Source organism: Calonectris borealis, chromosome 6 (genome assembly GCF_964195595.1).
Source record: "Calonectris borealis chromosome 6, bCalBor7.hap1.2, whole genome shotgun sequence".
Taxonomy (NCBI): domain Eukaryota; kingdom Metazoa; phylum Chordata; class Aves; order Procellariiformes; family Procellariidae; genus Calonectris; species Calonectris borealis.
Genome location: NC_134317.1, coordinates 29,535,881 through 29,558,374, shown reverse-complemented (window position 1 = coordinate 29,558,374; position 22,494 = coordinate 29,535,881). Strand labels below are relative to the sequence as shown.

Here is a 22,494-nt window from a genome sequence, read left to right as displayed (position 1 = left end):
TCTGGCCGTAGAGGAGGACGTGCCGTGGTGCCCAGCCTGCACACCCGCCCCTTCCCCATGCACCTCTGCCCTCTGCCTGCCTGGGGATAGAGGGAGGCAGCATGATGCACCCCAGATGATCCTGCTTGTGGGAAGATTCCCTGGGGGATCTCGAGGCAGCTGTGGGTTCAGGACAACCTCTGCTTGGCTCTGGCCTGCTCCAGATGTCCCCGTGCAGCAGCCAGGGCTGCAAGCATGAGGGGTGGTGCAGAGCCCCTCCTCAGCCCCCGTTTCCGCACCTTGCGGCTCTGCTGAGGAGATAGCAGAAGTCTGGAGAGTTCATTTAGCAACTGAAGTCATTAAGGAATCACACTCAGTTGTCTCTAAGCCCTAACAAAGCCAATTCCCAACATTAATGATTCTTCCTTACACTGTCAGCCACTAAATATAGCTGCCCATCCACTCAGCTCACAGCGCTGATGTTATCTGCTCTGTTTTTACTGGCTCTGCTGCTCTCTGGAAGTTTTCTCTTATATCAGCGGAAAAGTTCTCTGCTCAGGGAGATGGAAAAAAAAAATCCATCTTCTTAACTTAATAATTTTTCCACTCCCCTTTGCCTTCCGCCACACACACACACACACTCTTGCCTTTCCTCATTTACTCACTAGCGCTCTCGTCTTAATAAAGAAATGCCTCCTGCTGTTGCTGTCAAGTTTGTGGGTGCTGTGTTTATGCACGGCTTGGGGACATCAGTCAGTGGAAACCTGGTTTAATCCCTACAGGATGGGTGATTTCATGTGGGTGTGCTGCTGCGCTCACACCTCCGACCTGGCCAGGTACAGCTCCCTCTTATTCCCAACAGGGAAGACTCTACAGGGACCAGTTTTAGAGCTGTGTAGCAGAAATCAAAACCCCAAAGAAGCAAGAACAAAAGTAATCTGGGGAAAAAAAGGAGAAAATCCTTTCCAGAGAGCCTCCTAGAGGGCTGCCTGCCTTGCTCTGCCACCGCCATGTCACAGCTCGTATTCCTCTCCAAAATCACTGACATTAATCGCTGTGGACAAGCAACACAGCTGGACTTTTCACAGATGGCACAGATGAAAGTGAGTATTATACTCATCTAATCTGAATGGCAGAAAACGGGTGTCAGCTTCAACCCCTTAATTGCTACCTGTCATTTCTCCAGGAAGATATCCCTGTGTTGATTTCAGGATATCCGGTGTGGGAGAATCCACCAGTCCCAAAGGCAAATTCTCCTCGCAGTTTGTCTCCATGCTCTTTGGAATATGCCTCTTATTTTTAGCCTGGTATTTATCTAACTCCTTGCTTCCAGCCACTTGTTATACCTTTTCTTTATGGGTGAGATGCATCAACTCTCAAATGCAGCACAGTTTAAGCACACTTGACTGGTCTTGTAAGATCCCGACCCACTAGCTGAAAGATATTCCACCCACACAATTCTCTTCTTATTATTTGCCTTGTGATCCGGGAGCCTGTAAGGTGCATATTTTCAGCTTTGCTCCCAAGCCAGGAGAGGAAGGATTTGCTATTATTTTTAATGGCATCCAACTTTTTCAGCTCATCATGTAATTGCAGGAGTGGGGGCTACAGAATATCTCAATACTTTCTGCACAGTCTTTCCTCTTGAGCTCCCTTTTTTTATACAGCCAGGGACTTCTTCCCCTTCTTTTGCCCTCTCCTCCTGTTGGGCATCTCTGTCTTTCCCTCATTTTAATTGCTATCTTGGTTGCTCCAATCTTCATTTTCACTTCTTCATGTTTTCCCTTTGCATTTTGCTCCTTTCCTGGTCACTCCATCCCTCTGCCCCACCTATTCCTGCCTGTCAGCCAGGGAAACCTTTTCAACCTTTTGCTGCAATTGCTCCCCCGTCGTGAGCAGTGCTAGGATGTCCTCCAGGGAGCTAGCGATGGGCAGGAGCTCACTGGCACAAGCTGGCGAGCTCCTGTGTGAAGGGGAGGTGTGCCTGCAACAGCATCTGCCGGTGGTGCTCGGGGACCTCACTGTGCTGGGCACAGCAAACGCTGTCCCTCCCCAGCCAGTGTGTCCCGCGCAATATGGTGGGGAAACGGAGGCATACAGGCAGCAGGGCAAAAGAAACAACAGGGCATACAGGGTGAAGGGCAAAAGAAACAACATGACTTTGGGATAACTCAATGTGAGAACCCAGAATGGGATTCAAACTGAATATGACATGCATGTTACAAGCCCCAAAAGACAAGGATGCTGTTTGCAAAATAGGTAACAGATCAGGAGAACACAGAGAGATGGTGTAAGTGAGGAAGGGTTGTGAGGCTTTAACTGTCAGCTGAGAATATTGCAGCAGCTTTTGAGTAACACCACAAGCCTGAGTAGCAGATAAATAAGCAGCCTACAAACAAGCAAGCCCAAATTCCTAGTTGTTACACTATGGGTATGACTGTAAAATATGGTGTTATGCCCTGCACATGTCCTTCCCGTTGGTAACGCTCCACAGCCTGCCTCACACCCCAGGGACGGAGTTGTCCACATGACCTCAGTCTTGGTGTCTACTTTTCCTTTACTGCTGCAGCTCCCACCACACGTACCTCCCAGAGACAGCTTTGCCCCGCACAGAAATGCAGCTGCTTCTACGGTAGAGCCCAGCCATATCTTACAGCCCACCAGCAGAGTAAGGGATTGGAAGAGTACAGACATCATGTCCAAGTGAAAGCAAAGGGCGCATTGACTGAACTGGGAAAACAACTTCCAAAGTAAGGGGAGCCCCAAGTTTGCTCTTCATCACAACACAACCCCCAGACGCATTCTTGAAGAGGCAGGCAGGAAAACAAAATCCAAAATCAAAACAGGGAAAAAAACCCTCTCCAACAGACTAAACTTATCTTCCCCGCAAAAGCAGATAGCTTTTCTCACCCCAGAGCAAGACAAACAACATCCCCACTGACTGCTCAAAGAGCGAGGCAGTTTTTCTGAGTTCTTCACCTTTTGTCTTACTCTGTAGGTTTGATCAGAGAAATGCCAGTTTCTATCCTTCAGGCTAGTATTAAGCTATTAAATGCACCATTTCACCTTGTTTTCCTTTTATTGACTGTCACCTTCAGAGCTCCTCATAGCAGTTCACTCTCCCACTTCTACCTCCCAACTCCCTTGCCCTTCCAAGCGGACCGGCCCCACCCTCCTTCACCAGCAGCTCGAACACCACCACTGCCAGAGCATCTATGAACTAGAGAACAACCTTCCCCCACACTAATGTAAGTAAGTCATTGCCACCTCATTTCACCTTTAATTGGCTACTGGTTTTTCGTTTAAGTCAGTTGATAACTACCCTTTACTCCTCAGCCTTCCCATTTTGGGCTCAGCTGCTCTTCAGGAGGCCGGGTGTCTCGTGATGGCAGGTTTCCTAATGCTATTCAGCCCGAAGTCAGTGGGACTTGTCTGTTTGCCTGCTCCCTGTCACCTAGCAGGAGTCAGAGGGTGCCACCTCCTGCTGCTGTGGCGGGGGAAGTTTAGCACACGCTTGCCATTTCACTGCTCAGAACATTTGCTGTTTGTACAAGCACGCACATTGCTTTCCTTCAATGTAAAAGCCCATGCCAGCAGAAAGAAACCACCGAGAGAAGTGCAGTTTTACCTGGAAAGTAGTTCTCACCTGGGAAAGCTGTGATGGGTTCTGCAAAGGAAAAAAAAATCCCTAGTATTAGAGAGGGGAATATTACAAGGCCACAGTTCATGTCTTTGTTGATTTGCAGTGGCCAAGCGGAGCAGGCGAGTGGCTGTGCCCCACAGAAGCCACTCGCTGGAAACAGCACGGGGTGCTAGCCAACCTCACCAGGATGGGCAGAAACCCTGTCTCAGCTGAGGAGTGACCAGATGCAATAAGCTTCAACTCAGACACAGACTTCGGAGAAAAATATGTCCAAAGTTGAGGGTCATTTGGATTCAGCTGGCTGGCCTGAGTCATCCAAAGACAAAGCCCCACCTGGCCCAGTGATGAAACCCCCTAAAATTCCCAAGATCAGTTTGGTTTCTGGCTCAACTCTGGCATCATTAGTCACACGGGAACTGTGTTACTTCTGGGCATCGATGCCATGCTCCTCTCCATCTCACAGTGCCAAGAAACAAAGTGATTTTTTTCTTCTTTCAAGATACTTTGAAGTAATCTCTTACAAATTACTGGATCTGAAAAGCAATAATCAGTACTTATTACTGATTACTTTCTCGCAGAAGCAATAGACTTCTGATCATTTTTAGATTACTTCTGCATTGTGCCTGTGAGTCACAGAAGCAGGCTCTGGCTCTACTGAGTGCTATGAAATCATCACTCAAGTTCAGAATGCAAATGACACATCTGTCAAAGGAAAAAATTATTGTGACTTATTAGCGTTCTTTCACGCTAAAAAGGAGTCAGATTACTTCCCAGGACTACATCTGAAAAAACAGTAGCCTGTGCTGGAGTCAGCTATTCTCATGGCCCTGACAGAGAGAGAGCAGCACTGTATCTCTACCGCTTCATTATTATTTTGGTGACATCGTAAATGACCATGAGTTATGTTAAAGTTTGCAGTGGGAGCCCTTTGTTAGAAATTATCTGAAATAAACTATCCTTATCGGCTTTAAGATTCCCATTCAACTTCCTAGAATGGGACAAATAATTTTGTGTCGCAGTTTGGTGTTATTTTTAGGGTTCCCATGCAACTTCCTAGAATGGGACAAATAATTTTGTGTAGCAATTTGGTGTTATTTTTAGGGCTGGCAACGCCTGAAACTTTATAATTTATTAATGCTTTTGTTTTGAAATATTAAGCTTTAGGCCCAAGATACAGTAACACTGGAGCTAGGTGAATTGCTGAGCTCAAAAGAAGTTAGATAGGAAATGCTATTAGTGTTAATCATCAGTCTTGCTTCTCTTTAATGCCATAGAAGGCAAGGGATTAAAACACCACTGGCAAGCCTTAAATACAGGGAATTTGACATATGGAGTATTAGCTCCTTTGGCAGATGGGAGACCAGCAGAGTTCAAAGCATCAAAGAAACTGGGACCAATGGTGCTCAAGAGCATCTCTGGGGCAGTTCTGGTACTCTGTTCTATTATTAATGCTGGTCCCTGCACCACCTTCACCACCGCCTGCCTGCACAGGGTGGCAAGCGACACTTCCCAGGCACAATTTGTCCCATGGCTCCTCCCCTGAGGTACACCTCTCGGAAGGGAGCGTCCGTCCCGCTTGGGTTAGGAGGCACTGGGATCCTCCCCCTCCCTTGGTCGGGGAGAGGACAGCAGCTTCACTGAACTGGGCCTTTCCAAGCCCAAAGGGGATGGCTTTTTCCATTGACTTCAGGATGGGTCGGACACTTTGTGGGTGTTTAACAGTGAAATGTGCCTCCCCCAGGTCACGCAGAAGAACAGGGCCTTGCTACTGTGGGCAGCTCTCAGCACAGATCCCACTAATTGAATACTGCTGGTCCCATCCTCAACTGGGATGGCTCTAAATCCACATCCAAGCTAGATGGCAACCAGAGCCATCGGAGCGCGTGCATGGATACGCCAGCTAGAGGAACAGGGCAGGGCAACAGCCCCACCAGCAAACTGCTAAAACACACTTTTTTCTCTCTCTTTTTTTTTTAAAGTCCTCTCTGTCTTTCACATTGAATGAATCCACCTGGCTTTTGGCCTGGTTTGGGGAATGGTGAATTCTAGGACAAAAATTTCTTTCGTTATTCTGTTAACATTGCTGTAAAACCCCTCTGCTATTTTATTTCTTATTAGAGCAGACTCCTTTTGAACTCATTGGCCCCTCTACACATGTAATACTGACTGACAGCTGGTTTCTTTTGTCCAGCACTTTCCTTTTAAATTTGGTGTATGTCCTTATCACATAGAATAGTCCTCGGTAACCCTCAGCTGCTCTTTCAGCGTTGCGCTGCAGAGACATGTGCTTCCCGCCTCTCACACCAACACGGTCAGAGCCCCCGTCCCTCAGAGACTGAGTCCCCCTCATTTCTCTTGTGGGCAAGGAAAGTCCCAGCTGAGATCCAGAAACTCCCAGTAACTCAACCAGGGGAGAAGAAGTGGCCCACTGGCAGCCTGAAAGTGAAAGCTCTCCATCCCCAGCTGTCCCCACCGCCATCCCCAACCCCGCGGCCGGACACAGCACGTACCCATGCAGTTCTCCAGCGGGATGTCGGTGCCTAGCCGGATGTCATCGAGGGCGAGCTCTCCCGAGTGGCCGTTGCGTATAAATCCCTCAAAGACAATCTGTGAGAAGTTGGGACAGAAATGTCAATGCTAAGCTGGGAGGCAGAGAGCAGCTGCTGCTCCCGAGGGTAAGGGCAGGAGATCTGCTCCTGGCATTCCCTGCACACCTGTGGATGACCTGAGACTAGTCCTGCTTCCTTGCCCTGCCTCTGCCACCCTTTCCCCAGGGAAAGCTGCTCTGCAGGGACGGGTTCAGCAGAAAGATTGTCACCTGACCTGGCAGCACTCGGCTTGCAATGTGTTCAATTAAATGTCTCTCGCATGGAATAAAGACTCAGTGAATCTATGTTCAGCATCGCAGGCCACCCTCCGGCCCTTGCACAAATGATGCAAGTGGCATAACACTGACTTACAGCAGCAGCAGATTTGGCCCGTGGTATTAACTGGGCTATGATCAGAAAAAGGAAGGGAAGGAAACAAAATGCACTGCTACATTAACTGTGACGTGCTGTTCCCATCAACATTACATAAGAAGTATTGAAATGTTAGAGGAGAAGGGTCAATTTATTCCTACTTAATCACAGGCAAAATATATTTACAAAAATAAATAGAGTCGTTAGCTCTAAGAACTGCTGAGTGGAGAGACTGGCATTATTTACATAATGATGCTGTTATTTAGCTAATGCCGGTATATTCACATTTAATGCACAAAGTAGTCATCCAGTGCCCATCATTCTTATCTGTAGGCATATTGTGTTTACTGGTATTGTATTAAAAAGCCAAACACACACATGCAAACTAGTCATGCAGCTCCGGTGCAAAGCTTTTGCCTTCTATCTCCCTGACTACTCTTGAGGGTCCAAATAATTTCCTAGGGCTATGTATTTCACAAACCTCCTCTCTGCATTTTAGGTGCTCCCTTTCTCTGGGGTGGCTGGGCAGTCTGATCCTGTGCCTGCCTGCAAGGAGACTTCCCTGAAGGGCTGGGTGTCTGTCTGTGCACAGGACAGAGTGTCAGAGCTGCTGGTCCCAAGTGCAAGGCATCAACCCACGCAGGAGGCAGCAGTTTGGAGGGGTCAGTGGCCTGAGAGCAGCAGCTCCCCAGGTCAGGGTCAGGGCTGGGAGCCAGCCAGAGCAAGGCTCCCTGCCGGGGTGGTCGTCCAAGCTCTGCCCTGGGCCTGCAAATGAGTGTTTCCTTTTGCTTCGGAGGGTGCTGGATGCCGTGCTGATGCTCATTAACAAGTGACAACAGCAGCCCTGGCTCCTTGGCAAACGGTGCGCTGGCCGGAAGGGCTAATCATGCCAAAGGCACTCCTGGAAGCAGCAGCCTCTCAGCGGGTGCCTGAGCCCAGAGGGGCTCAGGCAGCTGTGGCGAGCAGCGCTGCTCCCTCCAGCTCATCCCTCCTCTTCCACTGATCTCCTGACAGTGGGACTGGGCCTTGACCCCACAGCACTGCACCAGCCCTCGCATCTGGTCTAAGGTATCCGAGAAGCGGATTCACAAACAAACCCACATTCCCTCTTCCTTCTTCCACCTCAGCACTTGCAGCCGAGGCTGGAGAAGGGCTGTTTGCTTAAGGCCCTTAAGAGCTGGCCGAGCCCCCTCCCAGCTTCCCACTTCTCCTGGCCGCAGGGTTTGGGTTTGCTCCCTGGAGCGGCGCACCTGCCTCTGCTCAGACTATCTGATGACTGTCACCTGGGGGGCGAAAATGCACAAAACAAAATGAAAAAAAAAAAGAAGGGAAAATATTTGCAAAGTGGGAGATTTGAGGAGTATAAAAGGCAACAGGCTGAACAAAGGCCCAAGTCTGTGCAGAAGACAGGCACTCTCTGAATAACAAACAGTGTCGTTTAGTTACTATAGTAACTTGAGAAACACAATGAAAACAGCCACATTCCCTAATGATGAATGGGCCCTGGCTCCGAAACACTGAAATTAAGATGCTGGAGATGCCTGTCTGGCCCAGCACACCTTCCCCGAGCATCTTACCCGGTACTCCATGTCGTAGCTGGGCAAGATGATGCGGCCTTCCCTCCACTCCTCCCCTTGGTCCTCCGTGATGACCCACAGCGCCTTGTGCTCCTGGCTGGCTTCCCGCCAGACCCGCAGCATCACCCCGTTGCTGCCCCACGCCTGGTACTGGAAGACCATGCAGACAGCGCTCCGGGGCAGATAGATGGTGGGGCTGATGAGCCGGGCTCGCTGGCCTTCCCTCCTTCTGCTGCTCTGCAGCTGCAGGTAATTCTTGCTGTCTGTTCAAAGGGGAAAACACCATTATATTATTTTCTGCGGCCACTTGTAACAAGTGTCTCACCTCCTGCCAGGTGGCTTTGGCAGTGCTGGGCGGGCTCTCACACCCACGCCTGCAGGAGTGGGGTCGCACACCGGCACCCTCCGTGTGCATGGCAAGCCGTGCCACTGCTGCGCCCTGTGCAGCCTGGGCAGGGCATCGAGGGGCACACTTCCCTCACCAGCCGCTACCCTCTGGTAGGAGACCAATAGCAAAACCAGAAAGCGATATGCCGAAGATCAATGTAATTAGGAGAAGTTAAAGAGCAGTTATTGTCAGAAGAAGCGATGCCACGATAATGACATTGGTGGGGGGTTGTGTTTATTCTGCTGGGAGCTTGCTCAGTGAACAAGCCTGGGTTTTTCTAATCACCAGTACTGAAAACTCATCTTGGGGTGGGGATCACAAGCTGTGTTCATCCTGCTTCTTTTCATCCCCAGCGTAAATACTCCACAGTCAGGGTCTAGCTGACAATTTTGTTTCGAGGATACACACGACAAAATGAAAGCCTGGCTCTCGGTTTTTCTGTAATGCAGCAAAACAGCCCCTAAAGCATAGCACAGAGAAGGACATGGTCCCAGTGAGTGAAGTATGCACAGTAACAACCGGGTAGCTGCAAACTTTAAGGTAGCTGAAATACATACAGCAGGGGATTCACTTGCTTTAATATTACATTTTAAATTGTGCCATGCTTTTTGTCAATCCTCAGGGAGGAGATTTGGTACATTTGATATCCCAGGAGAAGTTCAAGGCTGAGACTGGAATTGGAGATACTTGATCTGAATACCAATAGCAGCAAAAGCCCATGGATACAAATCCCTGGGCACGGCTGATTTGGTCTGGAATCAGTGGTTTCCAGCCCTCTCTGATGAGAAGCCTCCTCAAAGAGTTCCCCATTTGCAGCTTGGCTGCCTGAAGTCCCTTAGCACAGCCTGAAAGCCAAGCGTGTAGCTGATCTGACTCTTACCAGCCCCCTCCCACCATGACCAATGTCAGGACAGAGTCCCTTGGGTTGCTCCGACTGCAGTGCCTGCAGTACAAGGTGACACAGACAAGCCAACGGCAGATATTGCTGTATTTCACGTTTTTAGTCAAGAGTGGGATGAACACGCTTGCTCTTGCTACTCCGGGCAAGTGTCACTGGTACTTCATGCCAGCATGTGCGAGCCCTCCTGCAGCCCAGCGGGGTCACCTCTGCCCCAGGACCACACCTAAGGGTGGGGGTCTGTTGCTTCCTTTTCCCACGTCTTAGCCCGCTGCACTTGACGGGCAAAGCTCTGAGCAGCAGCCTGCCTCCTGCTTGCCCTGCTCCCTCTGCGGCTTCAGTGCCCACAGCAATGGCAGAAGAGCAGCGTCTGCACTGAGAATGTTTGCAAAGTGCACCCAAAACACCTCCAAAACTTAAACCAGAGAGACCTGAACTTAGAGCCCAGTTCTTGAGCATCGAAAGACAGGTCCTACCTGGAAAACAGCAGCTGACCTTGCTGCTGCTCAGCAATCCGGTGACATCCCAGCCCAAGGGAGATGTATCAGTGGTTGCACAGCCACTGGCCCTGCTGCAAGTTTGTCACTGCCAGAAAGCTGGGCTGAAACCAACCACCGTGAGCTACACAGCTTTCTAAAATAAATTTAGGACAAGACAGCAGAAAGATTTGCCATCACTCTACTCCTGGGATGTATGATCAAAATATTGCAAAAGCGTATCCACTCCATATGAACTTTCACTGACTTTGCTGCGTGAAGGACAAATCTGTCCCCGACCGGCCACATAAAGAAAGAGCAACATTTTCCAGCAATGTTTTCCAGCACCTATGAAATGTACTTGGGCCACTTGGCACTTTATGCCAACAAACAGTAGCAGAAAAAAAGATGAAAGCATGTTTGCCCACTCCTGCTTGAGTGAATCACTTGAAACAGTACCATGCCGTTCTCTAATGGAGGAGTGTTCTTGTGATTTACTTTGGAGTGGTAGTGGTGGAGGAGGAGATGTGGGAGATAAACAAGTGGAGGAAGAAAAAAGAACAAGCTGTACTCCATGCCTAAGGAGCAATAAGGCATAATAAGTCATCAAGGTCTCCTGAATTAAAATCCTCTTTTTGTAATTCACTACAAGCCTCTTCAAAGAAAAAAGCAACAACAAGAAGAAAAAAGCAGCAACAACAAACAAAGTGGAAGAGCAAATCAGACTATGATCACACAATTATCTCACAGCTGAAATGGTCTCACAGGCAAATCCTTAATAAAAGCACCAGCCAGGCTTAAGAAGGATCAAATCCAGATCCATAAAGTTCAGGAACGACCATTGGTGCCAGTATCTAGGCAGCCTGACTGACTGCAGGGATGCGAGCCACCCTTGGATCCGCCCAAAGACCACAGCTGAACGCAGGGGACTATGTTAATTGTGCAGCTGGACACCCCCCACGATCCGCACCCCTCACTGGGAGCCAGTGGTACCCAGCATCGCTGCCTCCGCCGCTTCAGCCAAAGAGCCTGTGTGCCTCTGAGTCACATCCCTCCCACCAGGGATGACATCGACCTCCGATTTGTTCCCATTCCTATCAGGCTGTGAAATCAAAGAAACTCCTGAACCGCAGCCAAAACCAATGCCCCCCCATCCACACAGGCTCTTTCAGAGCCGCGGGAGCCCTCCCAAACCCTGCATCTCCTGTGCTGCCTGCCCAGCGCTTGCTGGAGCCCACAGAGCTCTCCAGGACCTGCTGGCAATCCCAAGGGCTGCGGGGAGGCTCAGTCTTTGGGTGATGAACCCAGCTGCTCCCCTGCAAGTGGTAGTGGGTTTGGGTACCCTGTGCTCCTGCTCCTGGTCCTGATAACAGGAGCTTCTGGAACGGAGAGCAGAGCGCAAGCAGACACAACTTCGTGTCATTTGAGGATGAAATGGCTGGATCACTCTAATGGCTAGCTGGACCTTCTGAAAAGCCCTGCGAATTTGCTGAGATTGACTGAACAAGGGCACTGTGGAGCTAATTGTTGGAACAGCATGTGGGAGCCCGGTGGTTCCAGTAGTCGCTCTGTTTGATACAGTAAATGGAAGCCTTTGGCACAGAAACCACCTGAAAGGCTGATTTCCCCTGCTAAAGCACTTGAAGGGAGCCTTGCAACGATGAGCTGATCAATTCTTCCAGAATCAGAAATGCATTTTAATCTCTTTCCCAGAACTTTGCTTTGCAGCCTCTATTCCAGCTAACACGGCAGTACATCCCCAACCGAACTGCCACTGGTAGTTCAAAGTGCCGGCTCAAAAAAGGCAGGATGAATCTGCTCAGGCATTTTAACCTACCACTGTTTTTGCAACTGATGCTATGGCATAAATCTCATGGAAGATTTATGGGATCATCTGGATGTAGGGGAGCCAGAGGAGCATGAACATGCAACCATCCCCAGCCAGACGATGGCAGAGTCGCTTGTATGTGCACGGCAGTGAGTCCTGGATAAATCACCAGCCGGGCCCTGCAAACAAACCATCTGGCCAACGCGGTTTGCTCTTGGCGCACCCGTCCCCCCCTGCCAGCAAGCCATCTGAGAGGACATTAGGGGCAGCGGGGGATGAAGTCTCATGGTTCAGGTCAGGCTGCAAGCATGAGCCATGGCAGCCGCCCCCTCTGCAAGGTCAGCCTGCCTGTGCTTGGGTCCTGCACGTCTCACCCCCTCTCCCAAGAAAAGCACCTTCCCTCATCGCTCTCAGCAGCACATCTGGAGGTTTTCCAGCAAAACATGTCGGGCAGGATGTACACAAGCAGTTACTGAGATTTCAGATTCCCTCCACACTTCCTCCTCGCTGGATATCGTTGAGTTACAGCTGCCGCTCCTACGGATGACACACACTGAACTGCCTTCACCTACGTCCCTCCAAAGGTCACCGCGCTCGTCTTCATTGCAGAGCTCGATTCGCGGTGTGTTTTAGTGGCAGCGCTGCAGCCCACCGGCAGCCACCTCTTGTCTGCCAAATCCCATAGCTGACATCTCTGCTCTGGGCCCTGCGTGCTGCCTCCACAGCCCCAAATGCCACCCCTGACCGTGCTGTGTCAGGGCTGGGGAGACGTCCCAGTGGGGCCAGATCCTGCCATCCTTCTGGGATGTGTGAACTGGAGGCTGCATCAGCCCTTGCCTTTCCCGGGGAGCGGATCAGCTCAGATCCCCTCACGACTGCAGGGTGCTCTGGTAGCAGGGGGATGGCAGCTGCATGAATATGCAGATTGAAATTGGATAGTTATTATATTTTTAATTTTTTTTGGCAAATCATGCAAATTTACCTCAAAAGGCTCTCGCTGTAATTTCAATGACAGGCCTCTCCTCAATGACAGACTTTCATTTACGAAGGGAAATCAATCCTCCGTAAAACTAATATTTATATTAACTAGATCACTGCGTCTGCTGGAAAATCCCCTCAATTTTGATTATGTGTTAATTAGCCTGCCAAGTCCTTGCCATTTCAGTCTCTAAATCAGTCCGTGAAAAGGCATAAAACCCCACACCTGCCCAGAACCAAGCCCTCCGCCTGCTCTCCAGAGCCTTTCTAATGGACGGGCCATTACATCCTCTCTCTTAATTAAGCCTCACGTCCTCAACAGCGCGGCGCAATTGTGAGTCCCACTGCCTCCCCCCGGGAGCACAGGGAGGGCACGGTGTCCCTGACAAACCAAATGCCAATTAGAGCCTGACATTTACGCTAAGTGAGCTGCTTGCCATCGCGCCGCGTCCACCGCCAGCCTGGCAGGCACCCTGCATGCCCCTACATGAAAAGCACACGTGCAGAGACCCACTCGCACCCGGCGTGTGTGCATGCACAATTAAAGGTATTAACCGAGCCGGCGCTTCCACCGCACAGGCTGCACACTGCGGCTTGCTCGCACATGCACGCGCTTTTCCGAATCGGGCTCTGTGACTCACAGGCTGCTAAGTCACTGCTGCGAAGCGATGGAGTGATGCACGCGCTAAGATTTGAGAGACGGTGTCTTGCTTTCCAGAGAGCATTCCAGCCCAGTTTTATAGGCAGTGTGTGTCACTGGTGTTTGGGTCCAAAAAGTGACTAAGGACTCAGACAGGCGAGAAGCGAAGAAATGGGTGGGCCCCGGAGGACTGGTTTCTTCTCCTCTGCCTCCAGCCCAGGAGCTTTGGTGGCAATGCAGGGAAAGACCATGGCCATGCCCCTTCTCTCATGTAAGACAGTACGGGCACGAGGACGGCCACAGCCTGGCCCTACCCTGTGGCCAGGGCACTCGCACAGCCTAGCCAACGCTCAGCAAACCTCCCATGATCTGGGTGTTGTGGCATCCCAGCTCTACCACGCTGCAGGCAGCCAAGGCACGAATGACTTTTTAGGGTTTTGTTGTCCCCACTGTGCAAACAAGGGTCAGGAGAACCGCATACAGCTTTGCTGAGAGGCAATCTGCACCACACATGGCGGGAGCGGGGAGAGACAGAGCCGGGTATGTGGTCTCCTTCCCACAGCGTGCAGCTGCTCACTCATTGCACAGAAGTGCTTGGCTTTCACACCACCCCACATGCAAAACTCCCTCCTACTTCAAAGGGGACAGGATTGACCCTAGAGGTCAAAATGTGTCCCCAAGGCACAAGCCTTGAGACTAAGTCTCATGAGAGTAAGTGCAGACCTAGTTCAATCCAGCCCTTCTCCATTAACACCATGAAAACCTTTCTGTTGGTTTGGACAGAGTAGGATCAAGGCCTTCAGGCAGAAGTTCTCATGGACTGCAGGAAAAATATTAAACTTTCCCTTTTAAAGATCCCATGGGAAAAACACAGGAATGGTGAAGGGTCACCATCAGCTTAAAAACAGCTCAACATTTGTTTTCCTTAAAAAATAAGCTCTTATGAAACTTCAGAGCACTACAAACATTCCTCTGCTGGAACCGCTTTGAAACAAATAAACCTTTCCCTGCAGTGCCTGCAACCCGAGTGAGCAGCATTCCTGACCCTCAAAGCCAGTGAGGCCACGGCCCACAACAGAAGCTCTTGGTGGGTTTTTGCAGCCCAGCGCAAGAACTATGTGGTCAGGAGAGCTGCAAGGTTAAAATCGCTTCCTCTTCTGCGTGCATGTACAGCTGCCAACATCTGAACAACACGGGGTTCACAATGCTGCCAGGGCTCCGACCCCGATGCCGTGCTCACCCGAATGAGAAGCAGCGTGTGGTAGAGGTGCAGACCCCACAGTGCTCTTCTAGGACCACAAGGTATTTACTTAATGACTGCAAGAAAAGGAGAGGGGAAAAAATGGGCAAAACACACCGATTCCAGCTTTTCAGTGCTGGCTTATTAGCGTAGCATCACTGAGAGCAACGCAACCGCACCTACCAGCTAAGGATACGACCCAGGATCTTTACACCCTTCAGGATCAAGACCCCGGTGAAATTCAAAGATGGTGAAGAGCTGAGGTGCCCAACTTACCAACCCAGATTTATTTTCAGGTCTTAAGACCTCTATGTTGACACCAATGGCACATTGCCATTGAGTGCAGCAGGAGGGGGGATGAAACTTCATTGAAACCTAAACTTGTTGCTCCTTGAATCTTGCTATCTGCAGCTAAGGAGAATCTTTCTACGGAAGGGAAGCATCTGAAAATCCATAGAGGGGAAAAGTCCTGGCGATCTCTTGTGGGGGCATGGAAAAGGGAGCAACACCATTTTCTAGACTTGCAAAGGGCAGGGTAACAGCCGGAACCATGCTGGTTTCTGCTAAGTTGGGCACTTTGGGTCCACTTTCACCAACAGGGTCCCCAGACATGTAACGGGAGCCTGCAGGAGAAGACGTGGAGCTAATCCATGGTGTGAAGAGCCCAAGGAACATAGGGCTAAAAAAAGAAATGCAGAGCTGCCTGAAAGAGTATCTTGGAAATAAAAATAGTGGAATGAGAGCAGTGGGTGTCTTGTCAGTCTTGAGAAGTTCTCCGCGCCAAAGATGAGGAGGAATTGCATGCAGTGCATAAAATGAAATCAGGAGATATCTGAGGAATTCAGGCCTGTCTCTCAGCAGACTTTTCTAATCAAGTGCCTCACAGAGGATATTTCACCATGGTCATTTCCTTCCCCCTCTCTCTCATGCAGATTGAGCCAGGGCTCCTCCTTTCATTATTATTTTTTTCCCTTTTAATTTTAATTTTTGTTTTGCCATTTTCAGAAGAAATAGAAACACATCCCACATGGCTCTTAAAGGCACAGCACATTTCCTTGCTACCATGGAGCAGCCACGGCCTCTAGCCCGGGCCAGCACCTTTAAATCAGAGCAAATTGGGCTCCAGCGGCTTTGAGTTCCCGTTAGCTTTTGCCCTGCCCCTAAACCAAGCACAGCTGCTCTCCTTCACCCAACTGCTCACCCCAGGGTGGGGAATTCACACGAAAAGACCACCCCGAACAAGGGCTTTTCATTCCTTGCTCCCTGGAGTCTAAGGATGAATTTTCTAAGTAGAAACAAAGTGCTGGAGGGAACACGAGGGAAAGGCAGGGGAAGAATGGGGGAGTGTGAACCAAACAATGCTTCGATTCTGTCCCCGCCGAGGGGCCGGCATCTTCTCTTTTTCATGTTTCTCGAGTTGCTTTAAAAGCTGTGTGGGGAGGAAAAAAGCAAACAGTTGTTTCCTTTTGTGTCATGTCTTCTTACTTTGTAAAAGCAGGACCAAAGCAAGGCGTGGCAGCGATGCCTTTGCATGCCGGCCCCTCCGCAGCCCTGCGCTGCGTGGGCAAGGCAGCGGCACGGCCGCCGGGAGGGCGCATCCCTGCCTGACCCAGCCAGGAGGCTGATCCCATGGCAGCCCCAACAACCATCTCTCAGCCTGTGCCTGGTGTCTGCTGCTGACTTCCTCCGCCGCCGTGGGCACTTCAGCCCCCCAGAGCTGCTACCTCTTCCTCTTCCTCTGCCTGTAGAGCCCGCGACTTGCTGGGCAAGGCCTGAGCGCCTGCCTGCACCTCTGAGTGCTTCGGTGCCTGGCACAGCACAGCACCGTAAGGGAGAGCTCTCTACACTGGCACAAAACCAGATCACTGAACTCAGTAGGAAAACGTTCCCCGGCCACAGTGATGAGGTTTTGCAGTTCATAACTAACTAAGAAAGAGAAGAAAGGGTAGAAGAAGGGTAAAAACCAGCACCGCGTGCTGAGCTGTCTGAGGCAGCACCAGCCTCTCCCGGGCTGTGCACGCAAGCACATGCGCGTGCGCACATACGACAGAGTCTTCTAAGAAACTACGGCCAACTAATTGTAGGGAGACTCGGGGGAGAGGAAATGAAATGAAAAATTGAGGCTGAGTTATAAAAATAAGTAATTTTTATCCTACTTGCAGGAGGCTTATATTAATTAAACATTATTACAGTGAATGAGATGGGGAGGGTTATTAAGTCTGGGGCTGGCTGTAAGTGTTCTCTCCTGTTGCCTGAGGCTCCACTGAGCTCCAGATATTAATCTTCTAAAGCACTCAAATGCTAAGAGATAAACACTTGAAATATGAAAATGTTTTTCTCCATAGCAGACACTGTGACCCTATGTCACGCCAAAGAATTTGTCAGATGTCCACGTAGGCTGCACTTACAGCATTACCATGCCTCTTAGAAAAATGCCGAGCACCTCAGGAGCTGAAGAGAGAAATGATGTATGCGTTTGTGTGGGGGTGATTTGTGTGTGGAGATGTAGCAGATTCTCCTCTTCCCATATGTTTCTGGAATACATATTTTCCTCTTTAGCACTGCCTACCAGGTGTTGGCTGCACGGCTTTCCAACTGGCTGGCGGCACTGCCAATCTGGCCAGCGCCTCTGCCAGGTGGCTAACAGGTTCGCCTGAATGTTTGCATCTCGAGACTCAACCTTACCGGGGGGGGGAGGGTGGGGAGGAGCCCACAGCGTGCACGGCTCCCTGGGCGCATGGCATGCAGACAGTGGAGTCATTGGGCATCAGGGCAGAGCTGAAGACAGGTAAGATCAGCCAGCTCTCCCTGGGGCAGCCTTGAGTTTCATAAGCAATGACTGATTGTGAAGAGAAGTGATGCTATGGTGACACAGTCTACTGTTATAAAGAAACTGGCAAATGTTCTTCACGCCACCCGTGCCACAAAGTCAATGCGGGTATGGAAAGGGCACTAGTCCCAGGGCAAGTTCCAAGATGTGAAGCTGAAGAACTTATCTATCAACCACACTGCCAGAGGCAGGCTCCCTTCCAACCCATGCCAGCACATCTCAGTGAGGTCCTCCATAAATTAGGCTCTGCCACGCTCATGCAAACCTTCTGCTTCCAAAGCACAGAAGAGAAAAAGAGCAAAAGTCAAACAGCAAGAAGCTGGCGTATTTCAGCATTCTTAGGGCTTAGCTCATCCTTCACTTGGAGGAGGCTGAAATCCAGCCTATGCAAGCCCAGAGTGCAGAATAGCTGAAGACTATAGGCAATCCGAGCAACATATGGGAGGAAGAAATGCATCTCTAACAAAAGAGAAAATGGGGAAAAAGCATTGGGTCCTACAGAGGACATTTGGATCAGATGTGGAACAAAGCCTGGGCTAACCTTCACGGTCACAGGGGATTCAAAGCCCAGTGTCTTATTCAAGGCTATCTCAAGAGGATAGTTAGTATAATTCAGTGCCAGCGGTCACAGTCCTATAAATAAGTCATGAACCATACAGCAAAGCATCTGAAAGCTTCCACAAAAGAAAACGTTCAGCTCTGCACAGCCTTCACAACTCCTGGTAGCTGTGCAATAACCAGTCATACTGTTCATACGGAGAAAGCCCCATCAGCTTCCTCTTCCCTGCTTTGGTATGGTATCAACCATCTTACCAGGCACAGTCTCAGGGCTTGGTTCAGAGTTGCCAGTCCAGGTGCTTGTAGGCTGAAAAGACCACGTATAACCTGTTGCCAAGTCGTGTGACCAACCACAGAGGTCTTCAGGGAGATCAAAGTTGCAGTTGAAGTTCGCAGGGAGGTGGAAATCTTATAAAAAGAAATAGAAGCAAAATAAAGTTGGATTAAAAAATGACCTACCCATGAAGGGTTGCTATTAAAAAACAAGCCAAAACTAAAATAGCTGGCAAGCCATAAATACTGAAGAAAGCATGAAATCTCACTCACACTGATGCTTTTAACCTATCTCACATTTCATCAGCTCCAGGGATCAGCCTTAGGTTCTGCATCATCAAAATGCTCACACCACGTCCTGCAGCTAATCCACCAAACTAAGCAAATATAAAAGCAAGTACCAAATGCTTCCAGACTCTAATCAGCACCTTCTCTTCGTCCCCTAGAGCAGTCAAATATTAAATGCCTTCTTAAATGTCAGGGAAGAGCGCTTCCTGAGTGCCCTGTGCTCATCAGTTCCTGCTCTGGCTCCAAAAGGAGAATCTCAAGTGCTCCAGAAACCCAGCTCCTGAGTGACAGATCTAGCCACTTGCACCAGACGGGAGCTGTCTGTCAACATGGCGAGCTGTCACTCACCACTTCCTACCTTCTCGTGGAAATGCTACCAGGGGAAACGTGAGGCCACCATGAGCTCAAGCTTTTGGATTCTGAGTGAAAGGAGCCAGCCTCTATTTCTAGCTCCACTATGGACTTACCACATGGTCTTTGGGCGAGTCATTTAACTTTTCATCTGTGAAACAGGAGCAGAGCTAATTCCCCTGTGTCAACAGCTTTACAAGCTCTGGAGAGCCTTCCTGCAGAGACAGGTTTGTGGGCAGGAGGGCACATGCCAGGGGCTGCATGTAGCAGTGAGGCAGCTGCTGGCTCCTTCATTTGGGAAGCAGCCATAAGACATGGAAGCTGCAGAAATGGTCTGAGACCATCCCAAGCACTCAGGGGACACGCACGTCAGAGCCCAATTATAGGCTGGGTTTTTCCTGAGCAAAGAGGAAGTTTTAAATCACAGTGCTCACAAAGTGAGCGATAGTCAGAAGGGGGTGAGTGACTCAAGCGATAGGCATCAGGAGAACTTTGCTGCGAGGGGCAAAGGGCTTTCTTTACATGCTCCCACTTAGAAATAAAACAATGCAGATCATGGATCCTTTTATTCCAATCTAATCTCATACCCTGGAGAGCAGCATTGTTTCTGTTTGGCTGTCATAAATCTGATTGTCCAGAGAAACACACTCATTGTTTATGGAGTATGAGAATGAAAATTGTTGCTAAATCTGAGGGAAGCTGACAGGGAGGCTGGTTCCACGCTCCATGGCATACTCCACTGGCTCTCTTACCCTGGACTGCACCCAGGAATCGTGTTGTTGCAGAGACTATTACTGGCCTAAATTTCCTCTTGGCAGCTTCCCAAGTGCCTCAATGGTAGCAGGGTTGCACTGGCTTATCACTGAGGCAAAGCAATGAGAATCAGGCCCTTTGAGCTACTTCTGCAACTTGCATTTCCAGAACTGAACTACAGCAGAATCCCGATGGGAGGTGTGAAAAAGCCAATTAATGTTCTTTTAAAAATTTATTTATTTTAAAACCCATTAATTTTTTCTCTGGGACTGGAAGCTGAAGTGACAGAATTCCTAGGAGCTATCTCAAAGGATAGCTTTTCCTCATGAGATTTCTTGTTGAAGTACTTGTGAAGTACGCTGTCGTGCCCAGGGGCGTGCATCTCCTGCACACTGCATTGTACAACTAACCTTGCACAGCTCTGCCATGTCCTCTCCCCTTAATCTGGACGTTTCACAAGCTTTAGATGCTCACATCCCCCTTGCAAGGAGCAGAAGAATATGACGTCTGCTTTTACAGGTAGGGATCTGAGGCAGAGAAGATTAGTCCCCCCCAGCACTGGCTCTTAACAAGCACAGCATGTAGTCTAACATTCAGCCTCTTCTACAGTCAGAAGAGACAGGCAAGTGCCACAGATACCAAACCATTCCCTGGTACATCTGACAGCCGTCTAAGGCTGGGGGCACAAGGAGCCCAGACTGTCCTCCTAAATTTTAAGCAGCTGATATTAGGGAAGAGGATCCTTAACAGATAGGTGTTCAGGACATCAGCCTTCTCTACATGTCGGGATTTACTCCCACAGTTGTGACCTCTACAAAAGGAGCCCTGCATACCAGGCAGTCTGAATCTCTCCCTTCTGAATTTATGACACCCGCCAAGGGGATCTGGAAGGGAGGTGGCTCTAAACAGGGCACTAAGTGAGTTTCTTCAGGTCACGTAAGGAAGCTGGGAGAGCAGCTCTTCAAGTCTCGTACCCTAGGGACTGAATTAGCTGCTATCTCTTGCTCTTGCATCCTTCCTTGATACAACTTATCAGATTTTGGCAGGTTTTGTTTGTTTTTTTTTTTTATCTTGGCCTATCACTAATAATATTACTTTAAACTTTCCAGGAATCAGCCCCATGTATAGGAGCTAATGGGAAGATAAGAGTACTTGCCTAGCTCTTAACCCATCATTTATTGAGATAAAGATGTGCTGCTTTGATACATACCCTCCTCTTCTCCACAGCTATCGCCACACTCGGTTGCCTCTTCATCAGTTGGGTATGGGGTGGTGGTCTCTTCACTCTTCAAAGTGGGCACCAGCGTCTCTGCAGTGGGCTTTACATCTGAAGAAAATGGAGTAGAGATGCTATTTGCAATAGACAGTACAAAAAGCCCAGGTAGGAGGAAACAAAGCAAAAAATCTTTTTCTCATGTTCTTATAATGTCAGGAAGAGATAGAACAAGAATACCATGAAATTTCCACATGCTACAAATGTCAGCATGGTTTGAACTTCAAGTGAACTGCCTGATTCCATATGGGAGATCCTTTGATTTAGAGTTCCCATTGGACAAGGCTCTCCTCTAGACGTACATGCTACTTTTTCTCTTAATTTTTTAATCTACACTAGTGTTGGCAATCCGCTTAGCTGTCATTACTGGATAACAGAGATCACAGCCAGAATATCTTTTTCTTTCATAAAGGGATATGACACGTTAAAAAAACACACACAACATTCCCACCAATTGTGCCAATTTATAAAACAAGTCACTCAAACCCACAAATGACGTAACCGCAAACGGACCCAGAGGATCCCCTAGCGCGCTCTGGCTCGCTGCAGAAAGCATCTGGTTTCACACTCCAGGCTCCTGACTACGCTTTCAAAGGGTCTCTGTCCAATTTCCCTCTCTCCAACATGGCCCGTGTGAAACAACCTCCAAGCAGGTGTCAGGGGAAATTTAAGCAAGAAAGGGAAGGATATTAAGATCAACAGTAAACGACATTAGGTTCCAGCAGTCTCTCCTTTTATGGGTGCGTTAACTGAGTACAGCAGGCTTGATTCTTTCCACTTTTAAAAAGAGGCTGATTTGCTCAGTTATGTGTGATTATGTTTCTTTGTCGGCACCCTTCAGGATATCATTTAATAAAGCCAGAAGCAGGAGGAAATGGCTAAATACATTGAATATTTTCCATAGGCTCCTTTCTGCCCTTTTATTTTCCTGTTATTAAACATGTTGCACACAAACTCTCAGGGGTTTTTTTACTTTTTTTTTTTCCCAGTGGCTGTCTTTTGTTCAGGATAAAATACCAAATAACCTCAAAGTCTTTTAATTCGTAAGTTCAAATTCGTTACAACCCCATAAAGCTCCAAACGCAACCAAGAAGCAAATTGCAAGCAGTCAGGCACAGAAAAATGTCATAAAAAAGAAAAGAAAAAAAAAAACAGCAGGTGAAAGCAACATATCAAAAGCTGCAAGTTATTTAGAGCTGGTACATTTTTTTAGGTTGTTGTTCTCGTATATTGAGATTTATAGCTGAAATGTGACAATGTGGAAGGACCTTGAAAGCCAAGTCCCATACGGGACACAGATGCTGAGCGGATGTAAATCAATGGTGTTGCATTGCCCTGGACAAGCCACAGAAATGTATCTTGAAAAATCAGTTACCATGGCAGAGCCGCAACACGATGGTTACAAGAGATAATGAAAATAGCAGGGAGGACAACGTGATGTGTGAAATGGAAAGTGAAAAAGAGAGGTCTTGCTTGCCTGCTTTCTCTCTCCCTGGCCCAGCAAGTGTCTGTGCAACTGGTGGTAACTGCTGATCAAAATGCAAAGTCACTCAGCAATTGA

At 49.0% G+C, this 22,494-nt stretch overlaps 1 protein-coding gene across 2 annotated transcripts in view; it reads right to left on the bottom strand.

Annotated features, from left to right (window-relative positions):
* Positions 1 to 22,494, bottom strand: part of NRP2 (neuropilin 2) — a 90,721-nt gene that overhangs the window by 17,510 nt on the left and 50,717 nt on the right. For both annotated transcript variants that reach the window (XM_075153429.1, XM_075153430.1), the window contains exons 11-15: positions 20,871 to 20,987; positions 18,251 to 18,403; positions 8,160 to 8,422; positions 6,133 to 6,229; positions 3,626 to 3,646 (exon numbers count right to left, since the gene is read on the bottom strand). In XM_075153429.1, the coding sequence (XP_075009530.1) occupies positions 3,626 to 3,646; positions 6,133 to 6,229; positions 8,160 to 8,422; positions 18,251 to 18,403; positions 20,871 to 20,987 (651 nt within the window). The remainder of the gene's footprint in view (positions 1 to 3,625; positions 3,647 to 6,132; positions 6,230 to 8,159; positions 8,423 to 18,250; positions 18,404 to 20,870; positions 20,988 to 22,494) is intronic.